The 22,513-nt window shown below is 42.7% G+C and overlaps 1 protein-coding gene across 3 annotated transcripts in view; it reads right to left on the bottom strand.

The window, feature by feature from the left end:
* Positions 1–18,659, bottom strand: part of SYT10 (synaptotagmin 10) — a 47,340-nt gene extending 28,681 nt beyond the window's left edge. For all 3 annotated transcript variants that reach the window (XM_030041148.1, XM_030041146.1, XM_030041147.1), the window contains exons 1-2: positions 18,400–18,659; positions 4,580–4,937 (exon numbers count right to left, since the gene is read on the bottom strand). In XM_030041148.1, the coding sequence (XP_029897008.1) occupies positions 4,580–4,937; positions 18,400–18,550 (509 nt within the window). In that variant the 5' untranslated portion in view covers positions 18,551–18,659. The remainder of the gene's footprint in view (positions 1–4,579; positions 4,938–18,399) is intronic.
* Positions 18,660–22,513: the final 3,854 nt, after the last annotated feature.

The raw sequence follows: 22,513 nt of genomic DNA, 5'->3' as shown, positions 1-22,513 counted from the left end.
GAACGTTTCCCCTTTAGACTGTTTCAGTACTGCTAGGTGCAGGGAGCAGCCCCAGCGTAACACAGGAATAGGTGGGGGAGAACTTCATAGTCTACATTTGAAGTAGCTCCAAAAAATCCAGGTGTTTTGATCTCAAATTTAGATGAATAATACACCCTCTTGTAACACGTTCTACCCTTTCTTTTTTTTACAGACAAGCTGCAAGATTTTCTTTTCTCTTCAATGTTAAAACTCCCTGAATTCATAGTATACAATGTCCACATTGGAATGGAGTGAGGAGTGGAAAGGCCCTAACGAGTCAGAGAAGTACAATATTGTTCTCAGGGAGTTTCAGGGCTGTCCTTGTGCCTTTGTCCTCTGAGAAGTCCAGCCTCGTAGGTGTGCTAAACACAGGGAAGGAACTGAACTCCACCCGAAATGTAGTGGCAACAAATGCTTGGGCATGCAGCAGTTCAGGCACTAGCTCTCTAGGATTTTTGTCTCATAATGATAAGTCCGGGAAGACCTGTGTTCCTGCTACTTCTATCTGTGCTAATGAAACCTGTGCAGGTAGGCCTTCCTGAGTGCTCCTCACACCTGCAGCTGTAGCACTGAGATGCCCAGACAATCATGTTCGAACCCTGCCATAGGCAAGCAGTGGAGATAACTGCCTATGCAGGGGAAACAGTGACGCTGACTATGGCATTTCCAGTTTGAGTGAAAATGGATACAGGACAAATTCTCTTTTCCTCCACTGCTCTTGCATTTATGAAGCTCTGGATTAATACTTGTAAAAGTGACATATAAAAAAAATCTATTATTTCTAAGGTACCAACTTTCTTTCAAATTTTCAAGCTTTATGCATGTAAGATCCTCTAGTGAAACCATTGTTGCGAGATGTCACTAAGTAAAGCAGTGCAGCTGTATGACTGTTCCCTGTGGGAACCAGCAGCGCTTTTGCTCTAGTAAGCGAAGTCCTAATTACATAGCGCCTAGTATCTGTTCTGAGTCACAGCATTTCACCAAGATAGCTAATTGGTCTGTTAATTATTAAGATGCTTCGTTGTTGTCATGGCAACATATTTATCTTCCTTTGTTCTGCAATAACAAAGGGATTAATGACTGTGATAACGAAGTACAAGGATGTCAGGCAACCAGGTTGTGAAAATGCGGTGAAGCTACTAACATGTGCAAATCCAGGTATTTGGACCTCTACTGGCTCTTACACATAGCACTGCTATAATAGACATGCCTTCCATAATTTAGAACAAATAAATTTTGAGTGACAGCAAATCTGTATGTAAATCTCTAATATAAAATTGTGCTGGCATAGGAATAATGATAGCATGAAGCTGATTTCTAACTCAGTAAGACTGCCATAGGTATGACAAAAGAGAAGGATAGGATGCTGATTTATATGACTAGAGATGTATAACGGGTGGCTCTGGTCTAGCTTTCCCAGATGACATTAGACTAATCTTTTGGACCAAATCCAGGAAAGGACACCAGCACTTGTGGTATTTAGACAGAACAGGGGCTGCTGTCTCCTCCTTGCAGTCACTGAAGTCAACAGAGCTGCCTGTTTTTCTTTAACCTTAACATTCCCAAGCACCTCACTTTCGCGTTTGTAGCTTCTGGGAACCGACTTACTCTTTGCAGAGCTGAATGACAAGCTCCTCTCCCACCTAATGCTAAAGAGCAAAAAGCATGTCCTTTGAAAATAGAGGTGAACATTTGAAGAAAGGAATATTCTAGAAGCAATAAACCATATTACAGAATACTTTCACAAAGTACTGGGAAGAGTGCTTCTCATAACACAGAACAAAAATGTTTGTAAATGAACACCACTGATGCAGGACTTCTATCATAGTTTACTGGTTAATTGGGATCAAGGACTAAAGAGATTTTTCTTTTCTTTTAACAAGCAGGTCTTTTCATAGTATCAGGAACTATGAAAATGATATAGTTCCAATTAAGCAGAAATGCATCATTTCCCTACACTAACATGTCTCCGTGTTAAATGTACGGTTTATAAAAAGTGATCAGGCACATGTTATTATTGCTCTGAATAGCTTCTTAAAACCCTTATGCTTCAATTACAATGACTTAATATGATTCCATTTCTTTTACTAAGAGCTGATGGCTGCACGAACCTATCACAGAACTGGTTACAACCCTTTTATTAGCCCCAGCTCAGGTGAGATCAGTGTAGAGGAGACAATCCAGACAGCAAACATTTCTCTTAGATCCTTTGTCAGTAGAATACATTTAGGAGATGGTGCATTTGGATCACTCAGGACTCCTGAGTACAACGAAGCAGTGGTGTGCCGAAGATGGTGCAAGAGAAAGTTATGCTACCTCTGTGTCTGCTAATGGCTCCCCTTTATTTAGAGGTCCCCAATGAAGGACACCAGAGTCAGGTTTTAGTCGTTTTGTGATCCAGCATTCTGCAACACAATGGAGGAGTAACCTGGAAAGCTGGTTTAAATGTCCAGCCTTCATCTCATACATGATATTCTTGGCAGCAATAATTAATATGTGCTGTCAGAAGGTTAAGACTCCCTTAAGGCAGGCAGAGGTACAGAAAAAAATGCATTTACAAACACAGAAAGGACTATTTCCGGGTAACTTTGTAGCAAGGGTGCAGAGTTTTTCAGCCAACTGTAAAGGAAGGTGATATCTCCAAACACCCTGCTATTAATTGGCTATGGTGGGACAATCAGGGTTACTCAAAGCAAAGGAACTGTCCCTCTTAGGAAAGATTTAACCCTGATAATCTAGAGACGATAAAAAGAAAAAGCTCCCTTACAAAGTTACCAACATATGCAGAAAGAGTAGGATTGATGGCAGGTTTTAATTTTGTAAATCTGTCCTTGGCTTCACAGATATTTTATATGCATTTAGATCCCAGTCCAAATCACTCTAGAGGTCTGTGGGAATATTTTCACAGCCTGAAGTAGCTCTGGATCATGTCCCTGGAACTTCTTTCTTCCCCTACAATACCACAGGGACTACTCAAGTCCATTTGCCAGCCAGCTATTTCTTGTCTGTTAGGAAGTCAGACAGTCTGATTGCCTACAGATGTACCTCTTGGTACACGATGGATAAAACTCTTCCAATTAATATCCTATTAGGTAATAGCAATTGTGTAATATCATTGTCATGCTAAGCTGTATCAATTTTGGTCTCTCTGTATTTAGTATAACAGTTACAATTTTAAAGTAGTCATCCCAGTAATTTGGAAACATTCCTCAGAGTGGCTTGGATACTGTGCTCGCTCTCTTAGCAGATGGATACAATAGCTAGAGCCAGGCATGGCCAGGGCAATGTGGCTTAAAGCCAGCTGTACAGTCTCATAATTCAGGAGATGGTTCAGCTGCTAAAGTCAGTTAGACCTTCCCTGGCTGGAGTGCTCTCATTTTTGGGAGCCTCCTGTGGTTGCCTGCTGGCTCTTCCATGCTGTTGGGATAGCTGGGAAAAAAGCACTTCAGCACTCGCCACCGCAATGAGCGCACTGAGCTGGCAAAATGCCGTCTTAGGGACTCACAGAAGGCCAGCAAAGTATGTGCGCACTAAATGTAAAGTGCGTGTCTTCTCCAATCTTGTGCCTCCAATGATTATTGTGAATGTGAGCCTTTTTTTTTTTTTTTTTTTTCCTTTGGTAGCATGTGTTCATTTAGCAAATGGTTTATTGAGGGAAAGCTACTTCCTATACAGTTTTTGCATTCTAACTTATGGCATTATGCAATACTTCAGGTGCCATCTTTAGCCTTCATTTTCCCATTCGTTGTTTATAAAACATTCCCTTTTCTTTATGTAGAAAGTGATCTTTGCAGTTCACTGTTTGTTTTCCACGTATTAAATTTGCTGACAGTATTTGAAGAAAATCCTGTTTGAAAGTATAGGTCACCGCACACGTCTTCACTAATTTTCAATATAAAGCAGTACATAAGACAAAAGAAAAGTTTGTGTCGTGCATTTTAATACAAAAGAAATCACTTCAGGAACACTACATGCTTGTTATTTAGTTAAAGATCTATAATTTAGATATTTTTACTACTCTATACTAAAGATCTATAGAATCTGTACTGCTTTAAGATCAGTCCGTAAGAATCTACATTCTTAGACTGGGATTTTAATTCCTTTATAAGTGGCAAACCAAGTCTTAAAGAAATGTGCTATCAACAACGAACCTGTCATTTATTTAGTGGAAAGGGAAACTTTCATCTGCAAAAGCAACTGCTGTATCTATAAAACATATCTCTGCGAAAAGCTAGACTTGCAGTACTGAAATAGATTTTCCTATCCACAAAACCTAAAATGAAAATGCTTAAAGTACCAATGTATGTATTTACAAAGTAGTAGAAGATGTTGATTTGATCTTCATATGTTAAAATAATGATGTAACTGAAGGTACACCGTATGTTTCAGAGTATTCTGTTCAAAGGACACTGAGGCTTTGCCTTCCCGTGACTGCTGTTTCACCCATAACTGCTAAGAAGCCAGTGAATAATCCAGGATCATGGAAATTTTCAGCAGAGGGTTCTGGCTCTACCTGTTTCCAGAAAATGTGCCACGAACGCGAGTGCCCCTGACTTACCTTGATGACGATGTGGGCTCGGTGATCTGCCTCTGCATGCGTGCATGTCTGATCAGATGTTCTTTCAGTGCGTTCTGGACCTCTGCTGGTATATCAGGTGAAGTGTGGCTAATTTTCAATGCAGCTTCAAGTACCTTTGTTGTAGGTTTCCCATTTTCTTTAACTTCCTTTTTCTCACTGGTCTCAAATACCTCCGTAGGAGCACTGGAGTTGCTCTGAGGGACATTACTGGCATTGGAAGTGAGAGGTTTGCTTCTCCAGCAGGGCCAACACAACTTCCAAAAGACAAAAAGTGAGACTACCAGCAAGGCGAGCCCGCAGAAGCTGACGACTACTGCTAACAGACTGACTGAGATGTCTGCAAGGAATTAGAAACAAAGATCACCATGACAGACAAACATTGAGAGAAAAACAAATTAAAAATGGCACAGGTAAGGAGATAGAAACATTTTGATCATTATCTTGTGTAGAGCTTTAAAGTTCTATTTAATGGTTTGGGGTTTGGGTTTGTTTTTTTTTTTGGTTTTTGGTTTTTTTTTATACCTAAGCCTGTACCTTTAAAATGCTATCATTCTCTGATATCTATTTCACAAATACTCCATTAATTGTTGTTCAGGCCAGGGGCCAGTATCTGTACCACTAGCCACGCACTCAGTCAGACTTCTCAGGAAGTAAGGGACTACCCAAATGGTCCCAAATACTCATCGCTGTTGCTTTCAAAAGGTGTCTGCTCAGGAACACATCTTGCTGAAAAAGTTAAACCACAGTCAACATTTTCTGTAAGTGCACATGGAGATGGACCAGTTCTAAACCACCAGGCTGATACACAAATTTCTTCAAGGCTTGCCCAACTTTTGACTCTGTGTGCTAACCGCTTCAGAAACATGTTAAAACCTAACGTATAAGTGGCATAGAGACAGGATATAACCTGTCATAAATAAGAAACTTCCAAGGTTAAATCTTAAGCTCTGGACCAAGGCTGTGTTAGACCGAGACAGCACATATACATCTGTATCTGAAATTCTGCTCTGAAAATGCAGCTGGCTTCAGAATACACCGTACAGCACCCTGAGTTATACAGAGACCATACTGTACACTTAGCTACCCCTGCTGCCCCATATTTGACTTTTTCTGCCACAATTAGTTAGCATATCCAATAGCACGGCCAAAGATAGGAGAACAGATTTCATACCAATGAAATTCTGTGAACAGACTTATATTTTAGGAGATGGTGGATCACCAGAAATGCCAGTTGAGCCCTAATTAGGAGTTTTATTCTGTGTGACATGTTTCAGTTTGATTTTTCCAGTATCATGTAATATTATAAAATACAACTAAAAAAAATCCCTTTCCTTTTGAAAAGAGCCTTTTGTATGCTTTAAAAGTATTCAATGAACCCTACTTAAATGTCCCTCAAGTAATAGCTGCTGCTGCTTGTTACAATAAGTTTTGACAGTTTAATAGCTAATATTTTGTATCCATAGCTCCAAGCTATAGGCTACTAAACTGAATCAGTGGAAAAGTGCAATGAGAGTTTGAGCATATTTTTTCTACAGGATCACAGGAAGAAAAATAGTCCTCTAGGTATGTATTAGCTCCATGGAACAGTATGTACCTCACAGGTCCCTTTGAGAGATGAAGATTCCAGCAGAAAACTTGGGAATGTTTTCTTTAATAATATATAATATCCAGATACATTTTCCAGTAACAAACACTGAACTTAAGGCCCATTCAGCATGCAAATGCGTGAGAATAGCAAAAGGAAATGGAAAATGTTTGTAGTCTGGAGGTTTGAAAGATACAGTTCTGCTCAACCTTACTTCATATACGTCCTGGCCAGTGTCATGGGGGAATTGGCAGAGGATGTGTTCCTTGATTTAAAGAGTTTGGCACAAGCGGCTGCCCTGCCTTGAACAGAAGTGTGCCTCCTTGACCATTTCCTGCCAGTCCTGAGAAAGGCATCCTCCTTTTCTGCCTGTAGTTAAATGTCAAAATGTAGCCTTTGGAATATGCATGTCAGCTTAATGAGAAATTAATATGGCAAATTCTGACTTAAGATGCTTCCATAAAACGAATGGATGCATAATTCTATCTAATAATAATGTAACACAAGATGCAAATGATACTTTTGCATACGATCTTTCTAGATAATTTATTCCCAGTAGGGATTATTAGGCTATTTGTTTTAATCTACTGTTTACCCTGATATCCTTCCGGAGCCCAGTAATTTTTATTCGGCTTGTGCACGTTCTGCAGCAGACTGTCCTATCTTGACAACAAGAGAAGACATCAAGAGATGCTGAGTTTACAGCTTGTTTCAATGGTTAATCACTTTGTTGCAAATTTGTATTTCTGATTTGTACTTTTGTAGTTCTAATTTACAGTCATTGCTTCTTTCATGTCTTTGTATGAAAGATTAAAAGATATGATATGCTTCATAAGACATGCCTATACAAAATACAAATAAAATAAACCGTGCCAGGAAACAAACACAGGACTTGAAACTCAATTGCCTATACCAGTCCCTGGAATGGTTTTAAACTGGGCCAGTTCATGCCCTCCCAGCCAATTCCTGGGCATGGAAAAGGAATTAGAGTAGGCGAATGATCACTCGTAATAGGTGGTTTGGATGTGGTCCTTCTGTTTCAGCACATGACACAGTTGAATAGCATGGAAAGAGGCTCTTACATGCAAGTTGGCCTCAGTAACAGAGAATGGGCTGTGGTGGGTTGACCCTGGCTGGACACCAGGAGCCACCAAAGCTGCTCTATCACTCCCCCTCCTGAGCTGGACAGGGGGAGAGAAAATATAACAAAAGGCTCATGGGTCAAGATACGGACAGGGAAAGATCACTCAGCAATTACTGACACAGGCAAAACAGACTTGACGTGGGGAAAAAAATAATTTAATTTATTACCAATCAAATCAGAGTAGGATAATGAGAAATAAAACCCAAATCTTAAAACACCTTCCCCCCACCCCTCCCTTCTTCCTGGGCTTTACTCCCGATTTTGTCTACCTCCTCCCCGCCAGTGGTGCACGGGGACGGAATGGGGTTTACAGTCAGTTCATCACACGTTGTCTCTGCCGCTTCATCCTCTTCAGGGGCAGGACTCCTCACACTCTTCCCCTGCTCCAGCGTGGGGTCCCTCCCACACAGGAGACAGTCCTCCATGAACTTCTTCGATGTGAGTCCTTCCCCAGGGCTACAGCTCTTCATGAGCTCCAGCGTGGGTCCCCCACGGGGTCACAAGTCCTGCCAGAAAACCTGCTCCAGCATGGGCTCCTCTCTCTGTGGGTCCTGCCAGGAGCCTGCTCCAGTGTGGGCTTCCCACAGGGTCACAGCCTCCTTCGGGCACCCACCTGCTCCGGCGTGGGGTCCTCCCCGGGCTGCAGGTGGAGATCTGCTCCACCGTGGACCTCCCTGGGCTGCAGGGGGACAGCCTGCCTCACCGTGGTCTTCCCCACGGGCTGCAGGGGAATCTCTGCTCCGGCGCCTGGAGCATCTCCTCCCCCTCCTTCTGCACTGACCTGGGGTCTGCAGGGTTGTCTCTCTTACATGTTCTCACTCATCTCTTCAGCTGCAGTTGCATAGTTTTTTTTCCCCTCTTTCTTAAATCTGTTATCCCAGAGGTGCTACCACTTTCGCTGATGGGCTCAGCCTTGGCCAGCAGCGGGTCCGTCATAGAGCCGGCTGGCACTGGCTCTGTCACACACGGGGGAAGCTTCCAGCAGCTTCATACAGAAGCCACCCCTGTAGAGCCCCGCTACCAAAACCTTGCCATGCAAACCCAATACATAGTCATAACTGAATTTAATATATTAATACAGAAGTATGCCCCACTGAAGGAACTTTTATGATAAATTGAACCAGCTGAATTTTAATCAAGATGGACAAAATATTTTTCCATTATCGAAGCCTGACAAAAAGTAGAACTCTTGAAAATGTTGACGATCTATCAGAAATAAAAAAAAAAAGAAAACAAAAAGCAATTCAATTTTGGGTCATTTGCAATATTTCCAGCTCACTTTAGAGATGGCTGGCATAATTAAGTTACATTTTGAGAGGAAGGCTTTTAGAACTGAAGATTGTTTTGGTTTGGTTTTTTTTTTTTTTTCATTTAAAAAACTTGAAACAGGATGTTTTAACAACTTTGAAACCGCTGGAAACATTTCAAAACCAGAAATATGAAAATTGATTCCTTCCAGCAGAGTTTCAATTTGATAAATAGATACTACCAGTTGAAAAACATTCCATCAAAGCATTTCTAGCCAATTCTGTTTTAAGTTTTTCACTGCAAGACATTTTTCAAGCCTTCAGATAACTTGGTTTCTCCTTTCAACACCTACTCCTGTACTTCAACTTTCTCTAAGCTTTTTTCTGTTCCATTAAACTATTTCAAATTCTAAGTCACTCCTAAAATCTTTACAGAAAGTGTATGTTTTATAGCTCTAAAATAATCACATGGAACATCTGAAGTCTCAAGAATGGAGAAAAAGAGCTAATTCTACAAACAGTTGTACAAATTATAGTCTCCATTTTTGCTATTTTACTAATAAACAACCTCATATATTGTACTTCATAATAGAACGAATACTTAAACAGAAACATGAAATATTTTAATTGCCAGGAATTTGACCAAAAAATAGTTCATTACAAAGAAAAGTATTTAATTACATTTACTGCCATAATTGCTAAAAAGCAATCCGTATGCCATATAAATTGACATAAAAAGCATATTGCTTCATTTCCTCACTTCTGACAGTCACTCAGTTGAGCAATTACGAGAGATGTGCTGTTACGTGAAGACTGAAATCATCTGTAGAAAAGCAGTCAACGGGAGCTTCTCAGACCCTTTGCCTGTTAGAATGGATATGTCTCTTATATTACCTTTTCATAGGAAGTTTGGTTTAAGAATACAAAACATTAAGAGGCAGTTCTGCAGACTAGGAGTTTCTTCACATCCCTGCCAAAGAAACCTGGTTGGGAAGGAAAATGGGTTCTGAAGGATGGATGTGTCATCAGACCAGGGTTGCACTTCACATATATAAGTATTATTTAAAGACGTAGAACTGGTGACAAATTCAAAGACTGCCTCAGTTTTTAGAGGCAGAAGGAGATATACTCACTCTGCTGGGACAACATTAATTGCCAACACTGTAAACGTTCTCACTAGTCTCTGGCATGAAGGAAGAGAAAAACCATCTTGAACTACAAGCAGTTGTTTGACTACTCTTTTTCTGAAATGGTAATTGCAGCTTGTCTTCAATGCTACACATTTGCACAGAACTGGACGTCTTTCCAAATATTAATCTGGACATGTAGCATTATGTTTTTGCCATTTCTGTTCTCATGCTGGGTAAAATCAGCAATATGAAGAAGAACCTCTTTCTCACACACTCCCTTCTGATTAGTGGGAAATCTTCCAGCGACTTCAATGGAGTTACCATTTCACTCATGGTGATCTTCCTTTACTGACCTCTGTCCTTAATGCCATCTTCATAGTCTTGATAGAATTTCATAACTGAAAGAAAGTATCGTGTTTCCTGATGGCTTTCTATTTAAAACTACTCTTTCAAGATATGGAATTTTGGACAATTTTATATTTCTCATTTGAGATAGGCATGTCTGTTTGGGAAGTGCGTGAATTCTATTTACCTCAAAATCTCTCTACATTTTTTATAAATATCCTCAGAAACATTTCCAGCATAAGAGGTTCCTTGATAGCCAGTCTTTCATATTAGGCAAGTACTTCAGAAACATTCCCATCTTTTTTTCTGGATGCTAGGGAATGTTTTGAGCAGTAGTTTCTGTACTATGGCTTTCAACAATTTGTTGTTTGAAACTTACCTCAGAAAAGTTCTGCCCATGAATCCGTTTGCAAGCATGCACATTGGCAGATTTCCATTCCCAAACCAAATTAAGTTCATTTACATTTTAGCTAGTGCCCTGACAGTATGTGCCCCTTGATGCTTGACTTTGGAAAAACATACTCCACAAACCCATGATCTTGAATGGAGAGAGAGACCAGATAATGCTGTGACATAGCTGCCCATGTTTATAAGGAGCAGGCACGTGTCTGATGTGAACCATACTAAAGAGAACGTATTCTTGCCAGCAAAGGAATAGGGGGAAAGGAACACCTGGGAAAAAAGGGGGTTATATTCTCTTTTAACCCACCTCTTGGTCTATCTCTTGGTTCTCTTAAATATTTAAAGTACAATGTTTCTGTAACTTTTTTCAAACATATTTTTCCTTAACTTTTAATTTGTTCTCTTGTTCATCAACTGTAAGGAACTTCACCCTTTCCATAGTGACCACTCTAAGGGGAACTCTTGTGTCTGGAAAATCAGGAGTCAGCTCAATCAGATAAATTATTGTCTCTGATTTTCTAGGATTTGGAAGGAAGCAGCCTAATAGCTTTTATAATGGCTTTTTTTATAATAAGCAATTATAAAAGGTCTGGGTCCAATAAATCTCCCTTATCTCCATGTATATGAACCAGTTGGTCCATCCCATCATTTCTGCTGTTCAGTTTTCTCTGGGGAAATTTGAAGAACATAAGAAGTTGCTCGTGTTCATTTTCACTTGGCATGAGCAGATCTTCCACAATTACCTCTGTTTCATCCAAATCCCTGCAGATGGGGATATAATGCTTTAGCGTGCCTCAGAAAGTGGCAGATGTAGAGTCTTGTATTTTCTCTCATAACCTGAACCTGTCAGAACACCCAACTTACTTACATTTCAAACAGCAAAAATAGCCTTTCACTTAAAGTATGTGTATCACTTAATATGATCTCCTCTCCTGTTCTCATGGAGAAACATACTTTGAAGGTCTTCCTCAAATCTTTTGAGTCTAGCTCTATTGTGAATGTGTTCCCTCCTAGGCTGTTAATTCAGTCTGATGTCTGAATTTGTTCAAAACAGCCATCACCATCTACTGGCTGGTGTATCACTTCTTAATGCTAACTGGGCTCTGTGGTAGCATATTTCTTGACAGTGAGGGAATCCAATGAAGTCAGGTATCACTGTGATTTACTACATGATTACAGCACATAAAATTATTAATGTCTTGTCAAAATCATTTTATCTAAGTTATATATTAATGCGTCTGATAATCTATATCTGTCCAACCACAAATGGAATACCCTCTTTTGCCATTTCAAACTCCATGTACAGGACTTCAGATTATGTGACATACAGCAGATACAAGGTATTTCCCAAAAGCTCATTAGCCTTCTTGACCACATTACCTTCTGTTTTCCAAAAATCAGAAGGAATTTGCCATAACAGCTGTATATTCATGAGCCTCAGTACATGATTTGTGTGCTGTATGTAACTAGAGAAGATGGCTTTCACTTCTGCCTGACTAGGTCATCGTGTTTTGCCTGCAGTGTAGGAAGCAAAAGATGTTGCACTGAACATTGGCCTCTCCTCTGTAACACACCAAATGCAAATTATTCGTCCCCACTTCCAAGGCTTTTTCTGGCCTATATACTTTTCTACTTGCTAACTCTCACTTAATCTCAATAGGAAGTAATTCCCATCTCTGCTCAACCCATGTCTGCCCGCTTGCCTTCCATTAAACAAAAAGCCAGCTTTGGGCTTGGTCCCATGCTGCTCTCACACTTGTGAGGATGTCTCTGTGAGCATCTGCAAGAAACTCTCATTATCCTCTTTCAGACAAGAAAATGAAATGAAAACACATCATAAGCCCACTAGACTGCCATTAATCATAAGCATACCATAGCTGTAACAAGGTTCATGCAGCTCAAGTGTCATTTTTGAATTGTCATGGTTATGTTTATTCTTACCCAGCATTACATAATGAACATCTCACACATATGACGAGACCCAGCAAAACACTGTGTCTCTTTATCTTCATCATTACAGATTTGTCCTCAGCTGTTCGAAATGTTTCCGTACTTCTCATCTGTATTTCTTTGCAAAATGCGTATGGAGGAGGATTCTTTCATAAAACTCTTGTTTTTACTGTGTATCGCTGCTGTCTGCATGTTGAGCACTTCTGCATTGTTGTGACTGCCTTCACATTTCCTGTAAATAAATCTGGTCTCTGTGGTATGTTTACCCCTCTGTTCTGCCTTTACGCTGCTGAATGAGATGCATTTCTGGTTTTCACAGCTTGTTAACACTGATTTTGTTAAGCATATTTTTCAGTAAACCTGCACTTTTTTCCCCCCAAACCATATTTCTCTCTGGTAATAACTTTGTTCTGCCCAGGTGATGAGCTGTATCGTAAATAATTCGATTGGCCTGTTAACTGTCCAAATGTTTATTATTTAATTTTATCACATTTCTCTGTAACAGAATGCTCAATTGTTTCACACAACAGTTACTTTCTCATGAAGAAAAATGTTCCTTTCTTGTATGACAGTCCTACACTGATCACAGTAGTCTTCACATTCATTCAAGCCATGTCTGGTTCCCTTCATGCTCGCTTTGGCAGACTTGAGAAGAGCTTGCAAGGACGCTATTGGATAAATCTGTTCTTTCTACCCCCTAAATGTATCCAGGCAGTGTAAGTATACCTACAGCTTATACTCCGTGTGTGTGCGCAATGGTTCATGCACACATGCATGTTTAAAGGAACCAGGACTAAATGTAAACCATCAGCTGCCATCAGCAGGTTGAGAGCTGTCAGGGAAGCAGCTGACAGCCAACGGGAGACTCGTGCCAGGTACAGCAGGAGGACCCAAGACATTAGTCTTCAGGGAAGAGCGAGGCTGTATTACAGAATGGCTATGCGCAGGATGCTCCAGTGTTTTCTTCCTCCCTCTATACTTCTACAGTAAACTGTCAATCAGGGGTAGGGTTAGAAACTTGGTAGGTTAAACTTTTATGTTAATAAAATACTTGTGAGTAGAATATTTAGATGAATAACAGATGATCCTGTAGAAGCTGATGCTCTTTGCATGGTCAACATAAATTCATTGTCGGACAAGCAAAAGAGCAAGAGCGAACATGGCTCTCTAGAACTCTTTACCCACTCTAGATGGCTAAAATACGCCCTCCTGGCAGGGAAGCAACTGGGTTCCCAGCTCTGCTATAAACATCAATTCCCCATGAGAACTGATAATAAGATAGTGAAGTTCTGCAGGACCAGCAGGCCTAAAAAAAGGCAAAGACAGCAGAAAGTGCCCACCATTTGCAGAAGACATGCAATGAATTTTAAACATGTGTCCCTAGAGCAGGATGCCAAAGCTCCTCTCATTACACTCTATGCAATTGGCTTAACCTTCAGAAATGCTCCCAACTGGGACTTTGATGTGCTTGGTTCCTTTGAAAATGAGGAGGGATGCTTAACTGGTAAAAATGAATTAGAGTCCTTTATTAATCAGATAACCTGAGTCAAAATACAGGTATAACCAAGCTGCATATATGAATTTTGGACACTTTAGAAAATAACGTACTTGGATTAGAGATAAATTTTGTTAGGTGCAATCCTGCACCTCCAGCTCCCATTTATTTTCCACCTGAACTCTTCCTATTAGTTTACAAACATCTTAATCATCTTGCCTAAATCTACTGGAAATAAAGGAGGTGTAAAATAAAAAGAAAACAGTTGCACAACTAATTCAGCATTTTGCCAAAAATGTTATACCCTTCAGAAGAAAGCTCACATAGTCATATAACTATATAAAGGTACCATAAATATAAACAGCTTCCTAATCTTTTCACTTGAACATTCCCCCGAGATGAGAGAATTAATAGTCCTTGTAATTACCAGGGCAGAAAATGTAACAGCAGATGTCTATCTTCACTAATTGTCTAAAGCTCTTAGAAATTTACAGAATTATTTATCTCACTACGATTCTCTGCTGTGAGTTCCATAGATTAATTATCCATTACACTAAATATGATTACCCCTTCTTGACCCAAGCAGTGAGCAGTAATTGAGGGTCCTAAGGTGATGGTGTCACTGAGATGGTATTGCTGAGAGGAAAAAACTATTGAATAATCAGTCACTTCTTTGATATAATCCTGTTTGTCCACAAAGAATGTCCAAACTCTTATTTCTCTGAGAATAAGAAGAATCAAACACATGGAGGTTGATTTTTCGGTTAGCAGCAAACCTGAATAGCTCTCCTTTCTGCTTGTTGTACTCTGCCTTCCCAAAGCCATACTCTCCATTTTTTGTTCTGCCTGTGTCTCTGGCTCCCTCTTCTTTGTGTTTGATTCTGTTATCCTTGTTATGCTTCTTTCTCATACCTAGACACTTACACTAACAAAAAAATCAGTACCCAGCCTTTCTGGTTGTCAGTGAAACTTCTTGGGTCATGAGGTCAATATTGTCTCATATTTTGCTTTGAGCCTGTGATTGGGTGGTGCACCTTTTGTCTTAACTAGCTGATTGCTCCGAGAAGCTTGGCTGCTTTTCATGGTCTAGCTGAACAGAATGCAATCATCACACCCACCAACATAATCATATCACAGCAGTTCTAGTTGCCTTTTTTAATGTTTTTGACTTCTAGAGCATATTTTTATTCTTGTATTAAACAGAAATGCTCTGCTTTCCTTTTTACCATCTACTGTTTTACTTTCTGAAATGTTTCTTGCCCTATTCTTTCCTTTCCAAACATGGGTCTCCTCATCTTTTTAGACTTATTTCCTCAAATGAAATCTCATTAGTGATTATTGCCTATGCTACCTTTGTGACACTTTTAGGTATCTTCTTTTTGAGATGAGGAAAACTGAATGAACCCACCATTTAAAGAGCAACTATACTATCCCTGTATAGCCAGCTATTATTATTTTTTCTTTTCTCTCCTCTTTATACCATCTCCTGGACTATTTGCTATTTGGGTTTTGATTGAAAGTTTAGCTGTGTTTCTGTAACGTAACAACATACAATAATAAACCATTATTCTGTAATAACCCTCTCACAGTCTTTTATCTTCTCCACATCTTCCAGAACTCCTCCTCACACCCCAAGTATCTTCTTACTCTTACTACAGTAGTTTCTACTCCACACACTTTAGTGCTTGTTGCAGGAGCTAATTCCCAACACACTGCTACAGCTGGAGCCCCAGGGAGCACATAACTGAACTGGTTCCATGATGCATGTCACCCAGCGTGGGCATACGCTGGGAAAGTGCTTCCAGCATCATCAGTCGGGACATACAGCAAAACTGATAGGGCTAAATAGCCATTCCTCCTCTCTACCATACAGCGGCAGCTGCATGACACCAGAACTGGGCAGAACTTACTCAGCCACAGAAGGATATGGCTACATGATATGGATTCACACCAAAGGCTACCACCCTATGTATGAGACACAGATATTTCAGGAAAACACAAACATTTATGGCTTCTTTCTCAGAGTGATGATGGAGAACACTTATCGTTTCTACCTTTAATGAACGGGAACTATGGATGTTCAACACTGTGGACAACATTAACTTTATCCATAGAGATAAGGAACTCTATGTGCATTTGAAGAGCAGAAGAGATATGGCATGGTTCACCTTTCAACGACTGCATCTCCCTCAGCCTAAACTGTATTTACAGACTTTCAGTTCATAAAATTGATGTGAGTGATATTTATCTTGTCTATCCAAGTGTTTACATATTAAAATATTGTCAATTATCAACAACGACTGTGTGTCTGTCTGTTTCTCCACTGGAGACAGAAAGTATTAGTATATGCTCTTTAGCAGTGTTATTAATGAGACAATGTTTAATAAAATGTGTGTGCCAATAAAGTTGGCACCCATCATCTAATAATGGTTTCCTTTTAAGGAGGAAAAAGTGAGATTTAGGAACTCAGCTGAGATGTGGGACCCAGTGGTTCAAGCCCCTGGTCTGTTGTCAGTTTTTTTCTAATCCAACAATTGCAAGGTAGTTAGGGTTTACAAATGAAAAACCAAGAAGATCGTTGACTTTGAAGAAGTGCCTAAAACGAAGCTTCTGTTACTGTACACAATGCAGTATCAAGGCAGTGTTGAAGATGCACATTTTCTAAACAGCCTTGCGGGACATTTTTGTTTCCTTCCCATCTCACCTGTTTATACCTCAACTTTGTTTTTATATGACACCTCATACTGACTCCCCTTGCAGTACTTTCTGAAAATCATATAGAGAAACTAAGCTTTTCAGAGCCCAATTTTCCAGGCTCCTTAGGGTCATTTTATTTTCATGCAACCTTCTACCATTTGGACCACGACAATTAACACTGTGTGCGATCCAAACATGCTCGGTAGCTGGCATTTACAAAGCACAACAATCCCACGATCCGTGCCGGTGGAAGCACGTTACAAGCCCCGCGCCCCCCACGCCCTGCTGCCCCACCGGCCGGGCCGGGTCGGGTGGCCCCCCCCGCCCGCTTTCACCGGCTGGAAACTCGCAAAGCCCTGAGAGAACCGTGCAGGTTACCGCGGTCTGAAAGAAGAACCGCTCCTCTTTCAGACAACAGTCTTTTGTTCTGAGATGCTACAAATAACCCGGAATTCGCAGTAAAATCTGTGGGCATTAGAAGAAAAGAAAAAAAAAAAAAGTAACAGCTGCGGCGGTGGCACCAGCGCAGCTGGGGCACATGCTGAGGACCTGCTGCTTTTCATGACTTGGTGTTAATTTATTTAATTTGCACTGTACGCTTGGTATTTGTTGGCCATAATGCAAGCTGTCCATTTGCATTTATGGACAGACAGAATAGGTTATCAATCCCTTCTGGCAGAAATGAAGCACGGAACTTGGACTAATTTTCAAGCCCCGTCCTAAAAACAAGTATCATGGAAAGCAAGGGGTCCGGAGGGTACTGTACAGAATAACGCAGAAGTGCAGAGCCGGTTCCGAAAGATCCTGACAATCCAGAAATCAGTTACTAAAGATACCACCGTTAGGAGTCAAAATCTTGGTTTCGACCCCGACAATTTTTCTGGTTTCGGAATATCTGAATTAATCCGAATTCCCCCCGCCCCCCCGCCCTAATTTTCCTGCACGGGTCCCGGACCGGACCGGAGGGCTGCCCTGACTCTACAGGTTCGCACCGGCCGTCAGAAAGCTCTCCTGCCGCCCCCAGCGATTAACGGCGGGGATGTAAAACACCTCAAACCCCGCTCAGAAAGCGCCGGGCGCTCTGTCAAATTTCACCGCAGGTTTACTCCGAGCGGCGCCTTGGCTCTGAGCTCTGTCCCCAGCCCGGGCTGTGCCCCCAGCCCGGCTTGCGCCCGGAGCCGGGGCGGCTGCCCGCCCTCCCCTCCGCCGGCCCCGCCGCCCCCCGCGGAGCCGCCCGGCCGGCTCGCCCCCCCCCTCCGCCGCACCTCCGCGCAACCTGTTGCCGCCGCCAGCCGTCTGCTCGGCGCCAGAGACGGCAGGACGGCTGGGGAGAGGAGAGAGGGCGGGCGGGCGCAAACCGCGCCTGGCCGGCCCGTCGCGGGGGAATGCTGCCCACCCGTGACAAGGACATCCGACGCGGCGGGGCTCGCACGTCGGCGGCGATTTGTCTCCCTTCGGCGCCTTTCGGTGCTTCCCCGTCCCCGCGCCTGCATCCCCGCCCGCTGCCCCAGGCTTCCCCCGTCGCGCTGGCCCCCACCCCAGGCGGCGGCTCGGCGGTCCCGGCGCTTGCCTCGCTGCTTCCCCGGGAGCACTCCGCGGGCTGCGAGAGGGAGACGATTTTAAAGCGGGCTGTGTGGCTGCCCCCCCCCCCCCCGCCCCCTCCGCACGCAGGGAAGCCAAAGGAAAAAGTTGCGCTCTCCGGCCGCCCACGCCGGCGCTGCCCGCCCCGCGGCGGCGGCGGCGGCAGGACGGGCCCGGCGGGACGGCGGCCGCGGCCGGGGGGCGGCGGGGCCGGTATCGGTACCTGTGCCGCCGATGCCCTGGCGGGCGGTCTCCAGGGGGAAGATGCCGGCGCACTTCTCCCTCTCCACCTGCCCGCCCAGGCAGAGCTCCGAGATGATCTGCAGCGCCTTGTGGCAGAGGCTGCCCACGCCGTCCTCCGCGGGGAAACTCATCTTCTGCCCCCGGCCGCCCGCTAGGCCATGGCCGGCGCGGGACGGCTCCGCGCCCGACCCGCGCAGCCTCCCGCGGGGAGCGGAGCGGCGGCGGCGGCGGGAGCGGAGCGGCGGGCGCGGCGCGAGTGAACCGAAGAAGTAGTGAAGGGGGGGGGGGGGGGAGAGGGAGAGACAAAAAAAAAGGGGGGGGGGGGGAAAAAAATAAAAAAGGGGGGGGGAAATAAGCATCCACTTAGCAACGCCTTTTGTGCCTAGCGGGCTTCGGTAGGCGGCTCGGCCAATGGCAGCCCAGCGCGGGGGGGCGCAGGTGGCGGGGGGGCTGCTCGCGTCCCCCGGGGAAACTTTTGCTCCCCCCGCCCCACGGCCGGGAGAGGGGCGGCGGCGCCCGGGACGACTCCCGGGGTGACGGCCCCGGTGGGAGCGCGGCGCGGCGCGGCGGGCGGCGGCCTCGGTCCGGGGCTGCGCGGGGCCGAGGAGCGGAGCGGAGCGGTGCGGGGGTTGCGGCGGTGCCGGCGGGCGGAGTCCTGCCCCTCTCCCCAGGGCAGGAGCCCCGAGCCCCGCGGAGCCGCGCCGGCAGCGGTGCGCTTCGTGCGGAGCTCCTCGGTCGCTCATCGCGCCGGAAGGACGAAGCGGAGTTTGTTCCCCGCCGCTCCGGTCGTTTTCCGCGGAACGCTATTTCTTAGGTGACCGGGTCAGTGTCATGTTCAGTACGGTCTACCGAGCAACGTCAGATAACTTCATTAACCGAGTCACCATCTCCACTACACTTTTCAGCGGCAGAGTTACAGAATAGTTGACTTCGGCTATTTGTTTAACTTGTAAAGGAGTTAGAGTAACCTTACGATTGTCCGCTCTGTTTCCTCAACAAGTTCTGTAAAGTTGGGTTTTTTTATAGGTAACAAAGTTCCAGGTACTGCATGTGCTTGAACATACTTCTAAAAATCGGTACAGCTTATACTGCTGGTGGTTATTTCAGTTAGTGGCTGCATAGCCGGACAAGACTTAAGCTGTTAATTTGTTAATATACTTACTGCAATTCTGATACATTTTTATATTTGTGAAGAAAAATGCTTCTTCTTCGATGGCATATGTATGTCTTTCAATACCTAATTCTGCTTAGGCACAGCTGAAAGGAAGTCTGCTAGCAGTTTGCTTAACAACACTGCCTGTAGTCTGCTGCTAGGGTGTCTCTGTTTCATAAGCATGAGGAGCTAACTTGTATGCTGCTGTGCTTTTTTTCCTCCAGGTTTCAATTGTTTTATCTGTACCTGAAAATTAATAACTCTCTCTAGCAAAATGCAAAGTTTAACATTGGAAAACTTTATAACCACCAATCAATAACTGTAAATTATGAAATATTACAGAAATGTGTATTCCAGTTTTAATTCTGAAATCCTGTACTTTACATAGTATGGATACTTGTAAAAAACACAAGATGATACTTCTAAAAATCAGCCACTTGGCATTTTGAAGGTTCATGCATTTATGCATATGAATTCATACACATGTATTTTTCAAAATCATAGGGAAGTAATAGCCTCTGTTGTATACAAACTGTAACATCAAGAGAAATTCTGATCCATAATGCTTTTTCACAGATATAGCAGGTATTTCAGAAATACCGGCTGCTACTAAAGAAATCATTCCCCATTCAGTGGGTTTCCTGAGATTAGCATTGTCAAAACTCTGTGTTATTTCTGCAAAGTGTTCTGACAAATCCTAGAATGTTTAGACTGTAACTAGTCAGGGCACAGAACTGTGTAGTACTATTTGAAGACTCATTTAACCCTCATAGGGACCTAAATCTGTATAATTATCTCATGAAAATAGGCCTGCTAGCAATGAAAAGGTATGTACATATTTTCATTACAGTGAAGGCAACTGATGCCTACTTCCAGACTTCAAATTATGAACGTATTTACTGTTCATGTGACATTTACAGTCCTGTTCCCAAAATTCCGTCATGCACCACCAACTAATAATTAAGCAGTCTGTTTATCTTTGAGACATTCAGAACTCTAGCAGAAGCTAACAGGAGATACATATACAGACTGGTGAAGGAAGAGTCTTAAGCAGAAGTTGGTTTTAATGAGGCAAAGGACTGCATTTAAAGGCTGAAACCTAAGCTCTTCTATTTCTGAACCTTTCTACAGACTGTCGTTGTGCCCATGGATGTATCACACAGTCCATGAGTGAAATTTTTTGTCTCTGAAGTTACTGGCAGTTTTGCCATTGATTATAATAGAGTCAAACTTTCACACATAGATCAGTTTGCCACCCTGCTTGTTTACTTATTGTCCTGGTTTCAGCTGGGATAGAGTTAATTTTCTTTCTAGTAGCTGGTATAGTGTTATGTTTTGGATTTAGTATGAGAAGAATGTTGATAACACACTGATGTTTTCAGTTGTTGCTAAGTAGTGTTTAGACTAAATCAAGGATTTTTGAGCTTCTCATGCCCTGCCAGCAAGAAGGCTGGAGGGGCATAAGAAGTTGGGAGGGGACACAGCCAGGACAGCTGACCCAGACTAGCCAACAGGCTATTCCATACCATGTGACATCAGGCCCAGTATACAAACTGGGGGCAATTGGCCACAGGGGTGGATCGCTGCTTGGGAGCTAACTGGGCATTGGTCGGTGAGTGGTGAGCTATGGCATCGTGCATCACTTTTTTTGTATATTCCAATCCTTTTATTATTACTATTGTAATTTTATTATTGTTATTATTATCATTATTATTTTCTTCCTTTGTGTCCTATTAAACTGTCTTTATCTCAACCCATGAGTTTTACTTTTTTTTTTTTTCACGATTGTCTCCCCCCTCCCACTGGGTGTTGGGGGGTGAGCAAGTGGCTGCATGGTGCTTAGTTGCTGGTGGGGTTAAACCTCGACACTTGTGTAGTGAGACTTTGGTACATTCTTATATTGTTCGCCTTTGCACACAAGAACTCCATTTCAGTGAACATCATACTGCCTTATTACTATTACTGTTGATAGTATTCATAAGTACATAGATACAGAAAAGCACAAACGGGTATATTCTACATTAGTAGTTTCAGAAAAACATCTAAGGACTGAGATTTTCAGGTAGATGTCTAGAGACATCTCTCTTAGCTGTCCTAAGTACTTTAAAAAAATGCTTTTAGGTATACAGAAAATACCAGCCACAGTAAGTAGTATCACTGTATCTTTATCAAAAGCATCACCATCTAAATCCACTTCTTCAGTAAGTAACATGAACATAAACTAGTTTCACTAGTAGGTGGATGATTCTGCTGGTGAGATATGCTGATAATCTTGTCCTAAACCAGATCCAGACATCTTTTGTTGTTGGGGTCAAGTTACTGATGACAGAAGTTCTTCATTTTTGTATTGAGGATTTTAGTCCACAATGTGAATTCAGATTAGGATTCATGGCATTTTTCGCCAATGTGTTCTTTCAGTGGAAAACTACCTTTTCTGCATATGAAAGGATATAAAAGCTTGTTTGCTAGCTTCAGCTCCCACTGCTTGGTTTTTCAATAGCCTGGGAGTTTTTAAATGAATATGCAGTTGCATTGTGTGCCCTTGTATCCACAAAGACCATTTCCCCTTTGGAAGTGCTCTTAGGCTGTCTCACCACATGTGATTTGTTAGGACACAGTGGACTCATGCCTCATAGGTTCCAGCTGCTGGGATCACACCAGACCTTATCCACTCTTGGTATGCTGGCTGCTTGTCATTAGCAAGTTCATACTGGCTTGACTGATTTCTGTTGATTGACATTGACTAAGGGAGAAAATTTCCTTTTTTCACATTAATTGCATGTATTCACATCCTCATGTTGTCTATGCAATATTCAACCAGTGGTTAGGTTACTACACTTTGGACAGGAAAAACATGGGCTAAATACACAGTTTCGTAAGATGAATCTTTAACAAACACTGTGTTAGGATTTTTGAAGTTTACTCAAAATGGGTAGCCTAA

This window comes from Aquila chrysaetos, chromosome 17, assembly GCF_900496995.4.
Source record: "Aquila chrysaetos chrysaetos chromosome 17, bAquChr1.4, whole genome shotgun sequence".
In the NCBI taxonomy this organism is placed as follows: Eukaryota; Metazoa; Chordata; class Aves; order Accipitriformes; family Accipitridae; genus Aquila; species Aquila chrysaetos.
This window is presented reverse-complemented; position numbering and strand designations above follow the sequence as displayed.